Source organism: Calliphora vicina, chromosome 4 (assembly GCF_958450345.1).
Source record: "Calliphora vicina chromosome 4, idCalVici1.1, whole genome shotgun sequence".
NCBI classification, from domain to species: domain Eukaryota; kingdom Metazoa; phylum Arthropoda; class Insecta; order Diptera; family Calliphoridae; genus Calliphora; species Calliphora vicina.
Window position 1 is genome coordinate 22,015,868 of NC_088783.1, and position 20,362 is coordinate 22,036,229.

Consider the following 20,362-nt stretch of genomic DNA (forward strand, 5'->3'; position numbering starts at 1 on the left):
ATTGTGAAATATTGAGTGCTACCGTTAAGAACACACGAAAAATAAATGAAAATTACAAAAATATAACGAAAAATAAATGAAATATTTTTTGGGGGAACAATAAATTGAAAACATACAGAAAATCGAAATAGAGTGGAAATAATAAAGAAAAAATATTGAAATTTTGAAAACACATAAAAAACGTCATGATCAAAGTGAAATAAATATTTAGTTATAAATGGAAAATTAATTGAGCGTAACACTTAAATGCTGCTAAAACAAAAACCTAATTAAATATATAAAATAAAACAAATTAATTAAACCTATTTAAATAAAAAGTAAAAAAAAATAATTTTAATTTTAACCAAAACAATTTGATTTTTAACTTAGAATCAAATCAATTTTACAAAATAAAAGAAAATCTTAACAAAAAATTCAAAAGAAACCTCACAAAAGCAAATAAGAAGGAAAAAGAAAATGAAAAACACTTTTCCACTTTTCCATTTTATCTAAATTGCTAAAAGCGTGCGCCAAAGTGCTTTTTTTCGTTGTTGTTTTTTTTTACTAGACTAAATGAATGACTGCGTAAGTGTGTTTCGTGTCGTTTTGTTCGCTATATAGATTACGCTACTTTTGGGTTTCTATACAAAGAAATGCTCCCCTCTTTGGCCCAACACTCCCCACTTTCAAACCAAAAATAAAAAGAAAACATCAACATCATCAAAATACCAGACACTGTTCTTTTTCCTCTTGGTTTTGTCGTTAAAACCAGAAAAACAAATATTAAAAGAATTTAAAAATAAACTGCAGTTTTTATATAAAAATACACAACAACAACATTTTACAGCAGCAGCAACAGCAACATTAAAATTTGAAAATAAAAACAAAATCACACGCCAAAAAAAAAAACGCCAACAGAAAAACAAAAATCGAAAATAAAATTTTATGTTTTTACACATTCAAATTTATAGAAAATTTGATTAAAAATCTTAAATAGCAAACCAGAAAAATCTACAATATTTTATATTAAAATAAGTGTTTGAAATAAAATGTGCCTTCAAAATGTTTGATATAGTGTAAAAAAAATTTAACAAAAAAATATCTATTTTTAAAGAAAATTTATAGAAATTATTCTAAATTTCATTACAAATCATTAATTACATATTAATTTTGTGAAATAAAAATAAAAATTAACAAAATGAAGCTGTGGAAAACAAAAAAACCCATCAGCTGTGTGTCGGGCAAAAGTGGAGCCCTTAAAAATGAGGATAAACATGAGATAAATGGTGCCAACATACAAATGGGACCAATGTTGTCGGGTAAGGTTTCTGTTTTTTTTTTTCTAAATAATTTGTTTTATAAATACATTTTCTGTAGACATTTTGCACTTTACTAAATACACCATTTCCAATAAGATTTGTAAAAGAGAATTTCCAATTCGAATTTTCAAATATAAATTGGCAACACAAATAATGTTTTTTGAAGACTATGAAAAAGGGAACATTTTGATAAAGTTTTGTTAAAGAAATCATGTTTAATCATGTTTAATTTTATTTTGATTAAGTTTAAGAGAATAGAACAATATTAATATTCAAAATAAAATTTAATCCTTACTCAAAATTTTTATTAGAATCGATGTCATAAAAGTTTTTATATAATCCAAAAGAAATCGTAACTCACTCAAGCTTTCTAAATAGTGTTTTAGTTGAAATTTAGTTTAGAGTTAATTGATGGAGTCATTTTTCAGTTTTTATTTTCAGGCCTGTCACAGAGTTTTATTCCGATCAAAAGTGGAATTAATTCCGTTTTTCGCATCTTCAGAAAAAGTAAAACGATAATTTCTTTTGGAATGAAACTATTTTCAGTTTTCAAAGTGGAATTGATACTTGTAGTTATTTGTTTTTCTAAAATGTGTAATCAATTTCTGTTCCAAAAACTTCACTTTTGTTTTAATATAAACAAATAAGAAAGTATGGTCGGTCAAGCCCGACCATATAATACCCTACACCAAGTAAATGAGTAAAAATATTTTTCTTTTAAAATATCAATAATTTATATTCGTGAGTGATTTTCGGAAGTGGGCCTTATATGGGAGCTATGACCAATTATGGACCATAAAATTAGGTTGTGTGATTAATGTCTATATGAAAGTTATTTTTGTTGAATTTTGTGTATATACCAACATTTTTAAGTGATTTAAGCACTTTAAAGTGATTTTCGGAAGCGGGTCTATATGGGAGCTATGACTTATTATGGACCGATCGTAACAAAATTTGGTGAATTTTGTTCATATAAAACTTATTTGGAGCGGAATTTGTGGAGATACATATATAAATTAAACATATGACCGATAAAGTCCAATTTCAGGAGGACATTTGTATGGGGGCTAGGTGAAATAATGGACCGATTTCAGCCAGTTTCAATAGGCTTGGTCCTGAGCCGAAAAAATAATATGTACCAAATTTCATCGAAATATCTTCAAAATTGCGACCTGTACTCTGTCTACGCACAAGGTTTACATGGACAGCCAGCCGACCAGACGGACGGACGGACATCGTTTAATCGACTTAGAAAGTGATTCTAAGTCGATCGGTATACTTTCAGGTGGGTGTTAGACTAATATTTTTGGGCGTTACAAACATCTGCACAAACGCATAATACCCTCCCCACTATGGTGGTGTAATGCAGAATTTTTAAATTATTTCGGAATTAACAATTCACACGAAATCTGAAGAACCTAAAACGAAATCGATCGGAATAAAAACTACGGAATTAAAACCATTCCAAACAAAATGTGTGAAAGGCCAGTGGAAATGCTGATTTTATAATGGTACTACACTCAAACGACAAAGTGGTTTACAAACTTCTTTTTGGGAAATAATTCGTTATCTTGGGAACTGAGGTGTTTTCGTTTGTTCAGCTGAAAAAAAAAACGTACAAATTTGTCAAAGGGTGCTTGGTTTGTGGAACTTCTGAAGTGTAAATAAAGGCTTTTTATATAAGTATTTGATATTGTTGAAAACCTTAGGACTTTTGGATTGAAATTTAGTAAAATTTAATGATTTTATAAAATTTCGGGATTTCATTTACCTTAAAAACTAAAAAAATTATAATATGGTGATTTTCCACGAATAAAAATATAAAATTTGACTTAATGTAAAATTTTAACAGATAAAGATATCATAGCAAAATTTGGAACCAATATAGACTCAAATGTTCTTAAATTAATGGCATTAGAATTTTTGACATTTTTTTATTTTAAAATATCGAAATTCCTAAAACTGGAAAAATGTGTTCCAAAAACTGAGTTTTTTTAGAAAAGTGCCTACTGTGAAGTTATCTACAGTGTGATAGTAAAAACACTTGGTATGTATTTAAGAAACATACGGAGTTATACAAATATGGAGCTTTTTCATGGATCGGTGCTTTGTCTTTTTAGAATTTTTTAATCAAGCCGTATGTTTTTTTTTTTAAATTGGACAAGTTTGGATAGGTCTGAGGGGTGAAATGTCCGCTTAAGTGAGCCAAGTTTTTTTTACACACTTTTGCATTAAGTTATCTTTCCGGATCATATTAAAATTCTATATAGTCCCGAAGAAAATTTTTTTCTACAAAAGAAAATATATATGGACTTTTTTGGAAAAAAACGTAAAAAATACGTCCCGTTTTTATAAGTTTCAACTTTGGATGCGTATAACTTTTAATAGGCAAAAGATAGCTGTTAGCAAGTTGTTTTCATTTTATTTATAATTTTATCGCCAATATAGCTGATATTTTAAAAATAAATTTCGACACTCCGTAGGCCCACCATATCTAAAAAACCATAAACAGATCGAGCTAAGTTAAAAAAAATGAATAAACCAGAATATCTCTTTTACTAATAGAGAACTTACACTTGTAAGCGTATTTTTTTGTAGATTTTCTCAAGGAATATTTATATTTAAAATTTCAGCTTATTCAGGTCATAAATGGATTTTTGGGAATTTTTTAAAAAAAATTTGAGAGCCGAGGTGACCATTTTTGTAAGGCTTCGCACTGGCCCCCATTAGCGCTAGGAAACTGAACAAACGTAAGTTAACTCGAAAATACCTCAGCTCAAACCATGTGAAATTTCGTAAGAATATCTCCAATAGTTCTCAAAATACCGAATTATTTCAAAAACAAAAAAGTTTTTAAACCACTGTGCAGTGAAGGGACTAATTTTGTAAAATGAAAAGTTTTGAAATTTGTATGAAAAATACTACGAATTTGTTTGTTGAAATTTAAATTTTATCCATATATTTATTTTTCAAAATTGGCTGAAAACATTCTTTTAATATAAATTACAGAAATCAATCATTATCTACTCTCAAATAATCAACTTTTCATTTATAAAACATTAGAAACAAAACCATTATTTTTGTAATATTCGCTCTACAATAAAATGATGTCAAATTAATTAAAAGGAAATGAATTAAACTAGAGGTATATATGTACATATGTTTTATTATAAAAAAAAATAAAACAGAACAGAACAAAAAAAATTAAAAAGAAATCAAGTAGAAAATTAAACCAAAAAGACACTGAGTAATTCTAATAAATTAAATTGGGTACGTCAAGTCATACAAATACTAAATTTTGTATTTCATGCTGTGTTTTATGAGTCAAAAAATTAGAAAACACCCACAAAATAATGCAAAAAATGTTGAAATAAAAATATTTTCATACAATGTTGGGCTGGCTACATACATACATACATATGTATAAGAACAGTAGTTAGGATCTTAATAAAGAATTTAATTAATTAAATGAAATTCTAATAAAATGTAGAAAGAATATGAATAGCGCCAGCTATTTTTTTGACTATAGATTTGAAATTAATTTGAATACAGTTACAAAAAGGATTTATGATTAATTTGTAAACAACATGATTTATAAAAAGATTCGGATTTAAGAGGCCTATAGAAACCAAACTAGATGAAAGCTATAGTCATTAGAAAGATTAATAATACAGACTTCTATAAAAGATCAATGGATTAATATAAATACTAAATAAAATTTATTTATTTTAAGTTCTTTTTTTCAATAGAATATTTGTCTTGCTCTAATTTAGAGATCGGTTTTACATTTTTTTAAACCGAATCCTTGGTTTTGATATTCTTTGGTTATTTGAAAGCTCTACTCTAATTGTTAACAAATTAGGTTGTCATAATTTGTTTTCTTTAACAAAATCATTTAATTCAACTTATTACAAAGTTCATTTGAACTACAATATTATAGTATTGCAGTTAATCCACTTAGAACAATTTAAAGTTTTACTAATTAAATTATCTTATTTATAAGCATGCGTAACAAATAAATTTTTTATGAAATCTTACTCATAAACAGTTATTTATGATTTTTAAATTTAATAAATTTGAAATACATTTGTATTTATGTATTTTAAAGCTTTATATGCAACAGATTTTGTTTTTTTTTTACCAGAAAATATACAAACGCAACATTAATAAGTTCAGCCCATAAACAAACATTTCAAATGAAATTATTTAGTTTTTTTTATTCATAACGAGTCATAAACAACCGTCTACGAGTGAAGAAACCTAATCGAAAAGAATACAATACAATTTAATAGAAAAAATGTAAGCTACAAAACGATATAAAAGCTAAATAAATGGTCATAAATTTAAATTAAACTTTAAATGACACTGGCACTCGAATCTTCAATTCGAATAAAAAATAATAACAATGTATATATTCGAAGAATGAAAATGCGTTAGAATTATGATGCAATTTCATTTGAAAAAGTAACAAATCTTCAATTGAAATGAATTCAAAAGCTTGTACTTGTGCTGTACTGCTGCTGTATTGCTGATGTATAGTGTATAATTTATTAATGAAATGGAATTGTTATTAGATGATAAAAATCTCAGGCATAATATTCTGGACTGGATGAATTTCTTGTTTAGCAATTAATAAGGGTTGTTACAGTTTAGCTATAAAGATGTGTGGTTATCGATATTAAGGGATATTACAGTTTAATATATGGGGGATTTCATGTCAAGTGAACCAACTTTTAAAATCGATGTCTTCTCTTCCATGTAACTTATTACCTATTGTTCTTAGCAAAATGTGTCTCAAATCGTTTAGATAGCTATTTCTTCAATATTTCGAAACAAAATATTAGAAAAAAAAAATTTTACATTTTTTTTTCCGAAATCAAAAAACTTTTTTGACTTTTTTTTTCAAAATGAGCCATATTTTCCTTGAAGACCTATTTGGTCGGGGTTGTCATAGAATACAATCATTGTCGGAATCGGTTTTGAAAACGACAAAAAAGATACATTTAGCTTATGAAATCCAATCTAATTTTTTGTTTAATCGATAAAGAATTTAATTCTAGATCGAATATAAAATCGATAACTTTCGATTTCACGAGACCAATGTACTTTTTCTGTGGTTCAAAACCGATTGGATTCAATGATTCTAACTCAGAGAGCTCTTGACCGATATTGTTGAAAAATTGAGTCTGAATTACTATCCAATACCGATCAGAAGACATCGATTTCAAAAGTTGGTTTACTTGTCATCAAAACCTCATATATCTGCTTATGCTTTGATTGAAGCAGGAAATGAATTGTTGTTCTGCAGTGAGGACTGGTACTACTGCTTATATTTCAAATAAAATTGGCCTTTTTCTTTAATATGTATGTCATTGTCACTGGAATGAAAAATTTCAGATAGACTTTGGTTATAACATTTTATAATCATTGATTTAATTTTATGTTACATTTAGACCGAGATTATTTTAATAAGTATCGGAACTTATTAATTTAATTGTCTAATTGGTATCTGTCGAAGATGAGAACGAGTAAGAAAATATTGAAATTGTTATTCAAATAAAATCAAAAGGACTTACTTTAAATCTCGAAAGCTTCAAAGTTAGCTTTAAAATCATTCTCTATCAGAGACGCATCTCGTTTTTATACCTTTCACCAAAAAAATGGGGGTATATTCAGTTTGTAACATATCCAAATATTGGTCGCAGAACCAAAAAATATATATTGGGTGTATGTCTTAAAAATACGTGATTTTTAAAATGTTTAACTTTTATTTCGAAACATTTGTACAACATCAATTCATTCAAAGTATTGATCATTGTTAGCTATCACATCTTTCTGTCAACACATGTATTACGAGCCAAAAGAACTGCTCATTTTTGAGGGTATAAGGTGAAGCGTATCCCAGAGAGATCATTCTGCATTGATCGAAACAAATAGTAGTCGAATGGGGCAAGGTCTGGACTATAAGGCAGGCGAGACAAAGCTTCCCAACCACTTATTTCTAAATAGTGGCCTAGCGTTGTTATGATGGAATATTATGGTTTCATGTCTAGCCGAATATTCTGGGCGTTTTTCGGTCAATGCTCGCTTCAAACGAATCAGATGCTTTCGGTACAGGTTCCCTGGGATGGTTTGGCCAGATTTCAGCTGCGCATAATATATAGGATCATTTTGCCCTCACCAAATTTAGAGCATTCCTTAGTCCCATGGATATTTGGATTTGGTGTTGATTTGGCTGGTTGGCGGGGCCAAACGATTTCTTGCGCTCCTAGTTTTGAATTATATCAAGTGCGAATTCGTGCTCAAATCTAGTTCAAAATTACTGAAACAAACTCATTTTGGGATTAATTCAATCTCGGGCATTCTGAAAACAGTCACATTTTTGGATTATTCCTACTTGAGAATTCGTGCTTAATTCAAGTTTATAATTCTTGAATCAAGTGTATTTAGGTATTAATTCAATCTCGGCCATTCTTAGGGAGAGCTAAAATTAAGATTTTAGGGCTTGATGAATCCGTACTTGAATCAAGAATTTTGTACTAGATTTAAGAAAATTCGTACTTACCGTACTATGCGCTCCGGATTGATTTATGTACGGATTACTCAATTTTTATGAGTGTATGGTACCCAATTTCCCTGCTTTTGGATGGATCCTGCTACTCGAAAACGTTTTAAAATTACTGATTGATTAATTAGCAATGATTTCGAAAGCTCTTGTTGAGTTTGACAACAATCTTCATGGAGTAATGCCTCCAATTTTTGTCTTAAAAACCTTTTGGCCTGGGCAATCTTTGTCTTCCATATCAAAATTACTACTTCTGAACCGAACAAACCATCTCTAGCACGTTGAAACCGATTGAACACATTCACCATAAGTTTTGGTGAGTAATCGGTGTGTTCCAGAGTCACTTTTTTCAAATTAAGGATGTAAAACAAGATCTCCCAATACGAAAACTCGACATTTTCGAAGCAAAAGAAAACCTTGTTGTTTAAGATATAATGTTCAATAACTAAGTAAGAATAAATGACAGATATGTATCCTTCAAAATTACATATAAGTTATTAAAAACAACTTAAGTTACATTCGGTATAGCCGAATATAACACTCTTACTTATTAAAATTTATATGATTTAAATACTTTGTTCCAAAATAATTAGTTAATATGATTTGATTTTTTCCTTCCTTGTCAACGAAATGAATGATCGTCATGTGATCAGCTGGGTTCAATAAATTGCTTAACCTATAGTGCATTGAATTATAATGAGCTCGAATTGGTTTTACAGTGGGAAATTTGCTTGAGCAAAGTGGTATCACAGTGAACTATTATATTGTATTACCTTATATGCGATTAAAAGGAATATTCGCGGAATTTTGTGTAAATTTTTTTGATAAATAATGTAAAATTTAAATAAGTTTTAAACTATAATCTAGGCAGGATAATCTAATAGGTCTAGTTTTAAATAAATTGAATGCTGGGAGTCTACACTTACGATTTACTCTAATGCTAGATGAAGTAGAGCTTCACTCAAATAGATTTTTCTTAATTAACATCTTATTTAAATTTGTATGCTTTGATTATTTCGCTACAAATTTATTAGTTAATTCAATTTTGTGTCGTTTTCCATTTAAGTGCTATTGTACACTAAACTACTGTCCTATTTTATTTTGTATGCTTAGATTTTTTCATGCAGTGTATTTATTAACATTTATTTAGCAATCATCAGAAATTAAAACCTCAAACTGTGATAAGCCCTGCAGACATTTCTTCTACCAGTTTCATTTTACCCAATTTAAATTAAGCTTAAAAGTGTTCAAAAACACAGCAAGAGAAAGAGATGCCCTTTAATTTAAAACATAAAAAAACCAACAACAACAAAAAGAAAAGCACCGAATGCACAAATTTAAACTTCCTACTTTTTTTGATACTAAAAAGAATGTAGGCAAGTTACAGACTAATACATACATTCGAATATATTTATATGTAAGTGTGTGTAGTTGTCTAAGTATTGCTCTTGTAATTTACTCGTACTCGCGTATCATTGTAATGATTTTAATCCATCAGACCCTCCATCACTCTTTCTGCTGATGTTTGTGCACAGTGTAACAACCCAGCAGTTAAGCAAGTGGTCAATGTATCCCTTAAACACAGTAATTGTCACAAATGTCTTACCACTTGGCTGACTTCAATTTATATATTTTGGTTCATTTGACACGTATGTGCTCTTTGTATGCAGAGAGAAGACAATTGGTTACTGTATACATCCCAAGTAATCAAGCGTGAAGACAATTGTCACTTATGTGTCTCTAAGTAATCTAGAGCGTAGTCACTTTAAACGTTTTTTGATTAAATCGTAGAAACTGGTTTTATACAAATTGTGTTGATATAATTCTCATACAGTTTATTTTTATTTTTGCTTAAGTATACTGATATCTCATGTAACATGGCATGAAGTCAAAATATTCACTTTAGTGTCTCTTAGTACCTATAGTGAAGTCACTTTTAACGTTTATTTTGTACTGCACTTTAGAAAGCCAAACTGAAGAGTTCTTGGCGGAAGGTTTGTTTACAAGCAATCCTTTATTAGACTGTGTATGATATGTCTTTTTAGCTGACTATTTAAAGTCAATTAGCACCCGTACATATTAAAATAACTAGTTATGTAGCTGATCAAATAACCAGTTTGGTGGCTAGTAAGGTAACTGACGCTATACAACCAGTATGTGAATCCAATGCGTTGACTACTTTGGACCAGCTATTAGACAGTCTCATTGTAATCATAAAGGGTAAATTGACCCCCTGTTTAGGACATGCATGTTTTTAAATAACTAGTTATTTAGCTGATCGAGTAACCTGTTTGGTAGCTATTAAGGTAACTGACGCTATTTAATAATGCACGTGTTAAAATAATTAATCATGTAGCTATTGAAGTAACTAGTTCTCACCCTAAATGATGGGTAAAATCACTAGTTCGGGACTGTCTCCTAGAACTGCTGGGAAACCATTGGGCTGAACGTACATATGTCTATGTGTGCAGGTTTTTAATGCTTGGTTTGATTTGTTTATGAGTATTTGTGTATAATTTGTTGGTTTTTTTTTTAAATTTTATATTTTTTTCTGATGCTATGATTGCATTTCCTTGCAGTATTGCGCGAGTGTGTCTGTCTATTTGTTGTGTGTGTGCATTTTTAAAATAAGGAGAGAGAGTGCGAGTATGTGTGAATTGCATTTAATGAATTTATGGCATTTGTACGCGTAATTAAGATTTTAATTAAATTTTCTTATAAATTTTTTCATACTTCTTTTCTTTACATTAAAATACTTACACATACCATTAATGCCTCTTGGTATGCAGTTAAGTTTGTGCTTGTTTCTTTCTTTTAGGAATTTTAGAAATGTTGATGAATTGTTGTAGAAAATTTAAATTCAAATTGAAGCTATAAGATCATTTAAGCAATTTGTTAAAAATCTTATCTGATCATTTTAATGGGATGACAGTGAAAATATTTTAGTCGCGTTATCGATTTCAAAAAATCTTTTGAATTGAAATAGAAAATATGTACCCCAAAAACAAGAATATAGTAAGAGAAAATATACTATATTTTTTGAATAAAAAAATGTTGTATGCTTCTATTTAAATTAAATAGAAACCTGGTGCTTTAAATTGAAAAATTTTGTATGCACAATTAATTTACATTAATTAATCCTAAACAAATTAATCAATTTGTTTTCGATAATTTTTTTTCTAACAAATATAAAACGTTGCAAAAATTTGTAATTTTCATTTCACAAAATTCTCCAATATTACTCAAACCTTAAGTCAAGTTTACTTGCGCAAGTCTTGAGTTTGTAGATGAGAGAGGAGAGAAGATTGGAAAGATTTCCCTCTTTTTCTTACTCTCTCTTCTACAAACTCAAGTCTTGCTCAAGTAAACTTGACGTGTGTGAACCAGCACTAACAGAGATTTAAATTTCACTATAGTGAATCAATTAATGGGCTGGTTAGCCCGGCTTCACCAACGACCTCTTTCGCTTTGGGTTATCGTAATGAATCCATTTTGCTACGCAAGTAATAATTGGATGCAAAATTGATTTTCTTTTATAGCATTCCAGCATAATTTTGGACATGCAAAATCTTCATTTAAGTTCCCTCAACTTCAATTCGTATGGTATCCAATTTCCCTGCTTTTGGATGAATAATGCTGCTTGCAAATGTTTTCAAATTGCTTCCAATAATTTTGCAAGCTCTTGTTGAGTTTTTCAACAATCTTCATGAAGTAATTCCTTCAATTCTTGGTCTTCAGACATTTTTGGCTGGTCTGTGCGATCTTGCATACAGCATCTCTCGTACATTGAAACCGAGGGAACACATTCACCATAAGCTTTGAAGAGCAATCGGTGTGCTTCAGCGGCACTTTTTTCAAATCAAAGAAGTAAAGCAAAACTTCCTACATATGACGATTTGTTGGAAAAAAATTTTGGAAGCAAAAAAACTTTGTTGTTTACACTAAGTGAGAATAAATGACAGATATTTGCCCTTCAAAATGACATAGGAATCGTAATATGCGGAAAGTTTTGCTTTACTTCTTTAATTTGAAAATAAGTGCCGCTGAAGCACACGGAAGCCAAATATCGCCCATGCCAGCCAAAAAAGTTTCAATACCAAGAATAGGAGGCATTACTCTTTGAAGATTGTTGTCAAACTCAACCCGAAGCGTAAGAGATCGTATATGAAGCCCGGTCAACCAGAAGAATAGACACCAAAGGCAAATAATGTCCATAGCGCTAAGGTAATGCTCAGTATTTGATGGGACCTAAAGGATTTTATCTATTATGAGCTGCTGAAATCTGGCCAGATCATCACAGGGAAACTGTACCGAACGCAACTGATTCATTTGAAGCGAGCATCTGTCGAAAAACGTTCAGAATATACGATATATTACATCATGACAATGCTAGGCATTGTTGCAACACCTGCTAAAATGTATTTAGAAAGAAGTGGTTGCCAGTATACTATTTCGATCGATGCAGAATGTTCTTTCTGGGATACGCTTCACTTCAAAACAGAGTATCCGAAATTTGCTTGATACGTTCTTGGCCTCAAAAGATGAGCAGTTCATTTGGTTCGGAATACACCGCATTTTAAGGCATACACCCAATATTTTTAATATATTTTACACTCAGTTGCGCCTCTAGTTCTAATCTATGGTCTAAACTATTATTGATTTGAGAAAAAGTTTTAACAAATGACATTTTCTCAACAAGATATCAAGTGCAAAATTTCAAATTATTCTCAAACCTAGCAATCACAAAGTCAAACGTTTGATAGTGGTAACATTTTTTTTATCAAACATAATTCTCAAACCTAATACAAATCAAGAATGAAATTACAAATTTGATTTCAATTTGAGAAAAAATATTGGTAAATGACATTTTCTCAACACAATATCAAATGTTATTTTCAAACTCAAGTATAGATTTAAATAAATAAGAAAATATTTCAATAAATATGTTTTCGCTTTAAGATATTATTTGTTATTTCAAAATCGTTCACAAACCTCAAAGATTTCTGGCATACAATAAGTATTTTTCATGGATTTCTAATATCATAACATTTTTAACGCAACCATTCCACCAAGTCCTTTAGCTTATTTCATAGAATATGCCAATTGATTTGTGCCTGGTTTTTATACCCATTAAACTGTCAATTAGATTATCACCTGTCACCATAATTTCACATGTAGAAGTAAAACTCTCAATATATTCATCTATTTGAAATTTATTTAAAATTAAGGTTTGAGAACTATTCGAGAAAGGAGATATTTCTCAAACTGAAAATAAGCTGCACCGGTTTGTTGAAATGGTTATTATTTGAAAATATTTATAAAACTATTTTCAAATGTTTGAGATTTGATAAAGATATATCATTCAAAAATCGTTCACAAACCTGGAATTTCTAACGCAACCTTACACCAAGTTCTTTGACTTATTCCATTGAATTTATTTGTGCCTGGTTTTAATACACATTAAACTGTCAATTAAATTATCAAAAGTCACTATAATTTCGCAAGAATTTCGTTCAATCTATTCATCAATTTAAAATCCATTTAAAATTAAGGTTTGAGAACAATTCGAGAAAAAAGATATTTCTCAAATTGAAATTAAACTGTTTGATTTCATATCATTCCCAATTCAGAAACATGACTGGAAAAGAATTTTAAAAATTTTTTATCAGTCAGTTTTCAAATAATTTTTCAGTGTTTTTCATGTTTTCCGGTCGTGTTTCTGAATATTTATTGGATTTTTTTATTATTTCACTTCTGAATCGTTTTAGTTTTTTGATTTAATATTATGTTCACAACATATTGTGTACTTTAATTACCCCCCCTGTAACTATTTCTAATGCTAATAAAATTTAATTGTTTTTTTATAAGTCTTCCAATTCTCACATTAAGATGTCAACAGCGACTTAAAAATAAAATTCCTTAAATTGTTTTTCTGACATCTACAAGCATCTAAAATAAAAACTAATTACAAGAAATAGTATTTTCCCATAAAATTTTCAAATTTAAGACAAAAAACTAAAAAATATTAAATAGAATAGAAGCAAAAAAAGCTTTAATTAAATGTTACTTAAATTATGAGAAAAACTTCGATGATTGAGTAGTGGGCGTTGAGGTTTCATTTGTTGTTCTTTATGGCAGGGAGTGAATGAAAGAAGTTTTAGAGCATGAAATAAAAAATTGAACTATTGATCATTTTAATAGACAATTTTATTTATTTAAGTGGCTTCAGTTTAGTTTTTTTGTGGTTCTTATTGTTCAATTACTACAAACATATCAACACAATGTAATAAAGAAATAATATTTAATGCGAAAATTGTAGGAAATAGTTTTAGAAAATGTGTTTGAACTGTAATAAATTTAGAGAAATAAATAAATACACACAAAAATCAGTAATATTAGAAGAAAAATATTAAGGAAGGAGATTTAAAAGAATGGAAATTTTAAAATTAATAATAATTGCAAAGAGAAAACTGTTCGATGAAATGTTTGGTTTAACCAAAATTTGGTTAAAACAATTGATTTTTTATTTTAAGCAAACCAAAGAAGTAGAATAACTAAAAATAACGGTTTTAAGAGGAAAATAACTTTTCAATAACAGAAAACAATTGTTGAATGATAACAATAATAGTATGAAACAAGTTATTTTGTTGTATTAGCAGAAATTCTATTAAAACAACTTAAAGTGATTAAACTATAGAAATGTATTGGAAAACAATGTAATTGTCATCATAAATCTACAGTCTTTGTGTGAACTCTTTGTGGTTCAACAATCTATATGAAATCATTCTTTGTTTGGCTGTAATTTCGTTTTAAAGATGTTTTAAGTGTAGTTTTTCATTTAATTTTGACTTTTAAGTGACAGATAAGGGTTTCAAGCAGTTGTGAACATGAAAATGTGTGGCATTTCTTACATACAAAAGATACTAAAAAAAACACACACAAAAGTACTTATTCCGACGAGTGCAAGTACAATTGTATCTTGTAGTTAAAGTGCAATAAAAATACAAAAAAAAAGGTTTGAATTCAAAACACTGAACACTGAAAAGGCCAGATGTCATTTGTTTATATTTAAATGAACATGAATTAAAAAAAATATTGTAAATGAATGCAGTTTGTAGTTTTGTTTATGGATATTTTGTAAATACTTAAAACTTCGTGTATCCATTGGATACATTTATATTAATTGAGATTTCTGCCTGTTTTTTGAACAAGTTTTTTTTTTTGTATAAGAGAAATTATTTGTTTATGTCAAGGTTTTAATTACTCTTTGTTAGAGTTTTATTTTTCCTGTAACCAGATACTGAAAATATCTTTGTTATTTATCATGGGGAAAACAAGTCCTTATTATCTTTTAAATTAAACAAACCAAGAAGAAAAATTGATTATTTAAATGTCTCAATGTCATGTCATTAATGAACGAATTTATTTTTTTTTTAAAACTAACATGTCGTTAAAAACTCATAAAATTTTGAAAAAGAAAAGATGTCATCTTTTCATGAGTATTTGAGTGTGTTGTTTTCATTCGAAACTTTTGTGTAAAAATAAACATTTTGAAATTTGTTTATGAAAAAGAGATACAATTTTTAAATTATAATTAATGATCCAAAAACTAGTGTGTTGCTAAAACTTATATGAATTTAAATAATGAGTTTTAAGAATTCGAAATGAATCACAAAGTTTTGTAAATATGTTTAGAATACAAAAAATATAGGGAAATTGCTGTACACTATTAAACTAGTTATGGCTAATGAAAGTACCCATTCATTATGAGAAGATCCGAAAAGTTTCACAGTTTTTATACCTTTATATAAGACCCCACAAATTATATATATTATGGATCATTATAGGTAGCGGAGACGATATAGCCATATCCGTCAGTCTGATGAAATCAACTTTCCGAAGCCCCCAGATAATTTATACACATATATGGTTCTGAAATATAAGCAAAAAAACCAAGATTTGTTTGACTTATTTTTTACCTATATTTCGATTACTATGTCATGTTGGAGTATTCACACGTTGAGCTATCAGGTCATATTGTCATAAAATACTAAAGTTTTACAATAGTTTTAAAAAATTGTTATTGTACTTCAAAATAATAAGACCTTTATGCTGTGTTTATTGTTTTGCCATAACTAAATAGTGTAAATCTAAGTCGAAAGAGAAAAACTCTTCATCGAGCCCTTGCAACGACGCACAGTGGCGCCATTTCAGTTTTTTGTTGCAAAATTTAAATTTAAGAATCATATGATAGATAATTGATCAGCCTATGAAATGAGTATTTGAAAATGGTTCTACGCCTTTCTGGTGCCTACTTATGGTTTAGCAAAGTTGATATTTGTGGAAAAATAAATTTTATGGGAAGTAAAATTAAATATTTTTAAAATTTTTGATTTTTTATGTTTCTTTTTTAAGGCCTTAATGATTTATAATGATTCCAGAAAAGATTAAGAAAAAATTTTTTTTTTTAAATTTTTTGGTTGGTTTTTCACGGTTTTTTCGGAGCCATGTCTTTTTTCAAAATTGTACATCTAGCAAAAAATGGGACAAGAACGGGCATGGAATTTTTGTATTAGGTAAAGGAATAATCAAAGAACTTATTTTGATATATAGAAATTGATAGTTTGTTTTTTATTTTCCATCAAAGTTGAGAAATATTGGAAAAATGGATAGTTGGTAAATATCGATTTACTACCATGATAGTTTGTTTTTTATTTTCCGTCAAAGTTGGATAGTTGGTAAATATCGATTTACCTGGACAAATACAAAGCAAGCAGTACAATTTGTTTTATTCTTTTCCTAATAAATAGATCAATCAATAAAATAAAAAATAATGACGATCCGTTATCTAGTTTTCGAGATATGTTTTTTTGAAAACTGAAAATCAGCCAACTTTGAAGGTTTATATCTTCTGAACCAAAAATCTTACTGTAATAAGAGTAGCATATTTGAAATCGTTGGACAATCGTTTACTGTAAAATAGGTTTATTCAATATTTTTTTAGGGTCACATGAAATTTTTGATTTTTGCAACTTTACTTGTTCTACGGGCGCCACTGTGCGACGTATGTAATGCCATAGTAAGTGGGACCTACGGTGCGTCAAAATCGGGAAAATTATTTTTTAACCCGAATTTGTTTTTTCACCAAAAACTAATTTTAATAAAAAAAATTTTTCCACTTATAAATTTAAAAAAAAAATTTGCCATAACATTTTTTTCACAGAAAAATTTTTAAAAAATTTTTTTTTTCTTTTTTTTAATAATTTTGAAATGAAAATTAAAAAATAAAATTTGCATACTAATTTTTTTCACTGAAAAATGTTTTCTTTTTTTAATAATTTTGAAATGAAAATTAAAAAAAATTTAAAATTTAAAAAAAAATTTGCATAAAAATTTTTTTCACTGAAAAATACAAAATCGGGAAAATAATTTTTTAACACGAATTTGTTTTTTCACAAAAAAAAAAATTTTATAAAAAAATTTGACATAAAATATTTTTCACAGAAAAATTTTAAAAAAAGTTTTCTTTTTTTAATAATTTTGAAATGAAAATTAAAAAAATTTAAAAGAAAAAGTTTGCATAAAAATTTTTTTCACTGGAAAATGTTTTCTTTTTTCAATAATTTTGAAATGAAAATTAAAAAAAATGTTTGGTTTCTTTTTTCAGCTGACTCAAATTTGAAATAGCAGTCTAACTTTTATTTTCTCGTGTTATTATTTTATGACATAAGACTTTATGACTACCGTGTGAATACCCTTAATTTCAAAGAATTTCTTTTAACACACCTCCACCGCCCTCTGGACCCGCGCCTGATCCATATATGTGTTAATATTTTACATTTTATAGTGAATATTTCTGCATATTTTTGAGAATATTTTTCGTTGTATATAGCATATTTTCATTTTTTAAAGCATGAAAATCTCAGTTCTAATCATAACATTTTCAACACTACAATTCCACCAACTACTTTGACTTATTCCACTGAATATGCCAAATAATACTTTCCTTGTTTTTATATTCATTAAACAGCCAGTTTAATTAACACGTGTCCCCATAATTTCGCATGTAAGAAAGAAAATTGTTGACTGCTAAAATAAAAATAATAATGCACAGCAGACGAATTGTAGTAAAAAATCTATAGATTTAATGAGCAGACAGCAAGAAAGAAACAATTATAATCCATAAAGTTTTGTAGAAAAATTTTCAAAATTTTATTTTTAAATTTAGATTTATTTTTCACGTTCTAGCGTTGAAATTATGGCATTTCTCAAATGAGTCTCATTTACAACAAAAACCACAAAAGCAACAATAATTAAAATGAAAATTGTAACTCGTAAGCACCTAAAACAAGGGAGGCCACCACTGCCTGCCTCTACAACCAAAGACTGTCGCTGCTCGCTTCGATTTAGCGGAAAAATCATGAAAATTTTTAATTTGAAAAAAAAAAAATAATGATTTTATGGAATGGAAAAATGTCTATGATTTTTCATAATATCTTTAAACGTACGAGTACATATGTGTGTGTATTTTGTTTTTTTTTTTATAAATTTCTGCATTTTGAGTTGACTTTGAAGAGGAGTCCCTTTTGGCGTATATTAAAGGCAGGAAAAATATAAACAAAACGGGAAATAAACATGAGTAACAGGAGGTATATTATAGAAATATAACAGCTTATAAAAGAATTCATTGAATTGCAAAAGATTTTAGAACGCTGGAGTTAGTCCAGCTTTAAGTATACCGATCGATTCAGAATCACTTTCTGAGTCGATTAAACGATATCCGTCCGTCTGTCTGGTTGGTTGGTTGGGAGGTTGTACATTTCGACAAATTTTGGTACATATAATTGTTTCAGTCCAAGGACGAAGTCTATTGAAATTGGTTGAAATCGATCCATTATTTCACCTAGCCACTTTATATGCGTATCTACACAAATTTCGCTCAAAATAATTTTTTATATAGACTGATATCCGCCTATATGATCGGTCCATATTTAGTCATAGCTACCATATGAGGCCTGCTTTCGAAAATCAGTTTAACGAGCAGATTTCTCTCATAAATCACACCACCTAATTTCATGGCGATCGGTCCATAATTAGTAATAGCTCCCACATAAGGCGCGAAAATAAATTATTGAAATTTTAAAAGAAAAATATTTTTGCTCATTGACTTAGTGTAGGGTATTATATGATCGGGCACTTTACTTTAGCTTTAGTTCTGGGCGCAGAAGAATCAGAGCATTTAACTTTACGAGCTGCTCTTCGAAAGAGTTGTTCGACTTCCTTTGCATTACCAAAATCTGTTAGACCTTTTTTTCTGACGACGAACCTTTAGATCTTTTGAAAGTCTGTATTGAATTTGTTGGAAAAGTTTTAATTAATTTTTCACGTACTTTTTTTCGCTGTCCATTTTGACTGAAATAACAGTTGAAAATTAATTTAGAAAAGATAATATGTGACGAAAATAATAATTTGTTGGACCAATGTTTTTTTCTGACTCACTCTTTATTAACATTTTTTGCAATGGTATCATATAAAACAAATGTATGGATTTCGTCCTTCCTTATGGTTTAATAGTAGATTCTTTGAAAATTTTATTCTTTTTCATTCCTTTTATTAAAATAAATTAATTCTACAAAATCTCTGCATTTCTTTTTATTGTTTTTAAGACTAGACTATAGATTTTTTCGAATTTATTTGTGGCATTCTCAGTTAGTTCATCACTCAGTCAGTCAGTCAGTCAGCAAGTCTGTCTGTCAGTCAAGTAGGGAGCCATAATCATCAGCAGCAGCAGTATTAAAGCCCAGCAATAACACAACATACAGGCTATATTAGTGACATTTTTTATTTGTTTTTGTTGTTATGACATTTAAATTGTTGTTGTTGTTGTTGTTTTATACGAGTATCTACTACTGTGTACTCGTTCGTATTTATGCCATTAATGATGATGCTTTAGCTCCTTGTGATATCATTACAATTATTATTGCTATTGCAGTTGTTGTTATTGCTGTATGAGGAGAGCAGCACAAATGCAAAGAGTTTAATACGAGTGAGGATGTATGTAAATGTTGCTCTTGAGTTTTAGTCATCACATCTTTTATGGCTGCATTTTTATTGTGATTATTATTTGTATTTGTATTATTTTACTCACTTAAACGACCGCTAAAGTGTTTGTATTTGATTTTCTTTTCAAAACAATTCGGCTTAAATCGTAAAACGAACAACAACGAATCCGTGAATAAATGAGTGGCAGTTTCCAAGTGTATGTAGGGGTAAATGGGTGAGATTTTCTGATTGAATATTTTCTCTGTGTGTATGTAAAATTACAATGTAAAAGTACAACAAATGTTTGTATTCGTCATTATCATCAACAAGAACAACAACAACTTGGGCATGGTGTATATTTATTAAATCTTGTATATGTATGTCTCTCCGTTTGTATGTCCCCTAAGGATTTGTAATTTTCAATGTTTTTTCCATTTTAATGTTTATTTGTATACAT

The 20,362-nt window shown here is 28.8% G+C and overlaps 1 protein-coding gene across 1 annotated transcript in view; it reads left to right on the forward strand.

Moving 5' to 3' along the window:
- Positions 1 to 337: 337 nt before the first annotated feature.
- The window catches only part of Grip (Glutamate receptor interacting protein), an 80,865-nt gene continuing 60,840 nt past the window's right edge, over positions 338 to 20,362 (forward strand). Inside the window, exon 1 of the mRNA XM_065506906.1 lies at positions 338 to 1,298. Coding sequence (XP_065362978.1) covers positions 1,178 to 1,298 — 121 coding nt within the window. The 5' untranslated portion in view covers positions 338 to 1,177. The remainder of the gene's footprint in view (positions 1,299 to 20,362) is intronic.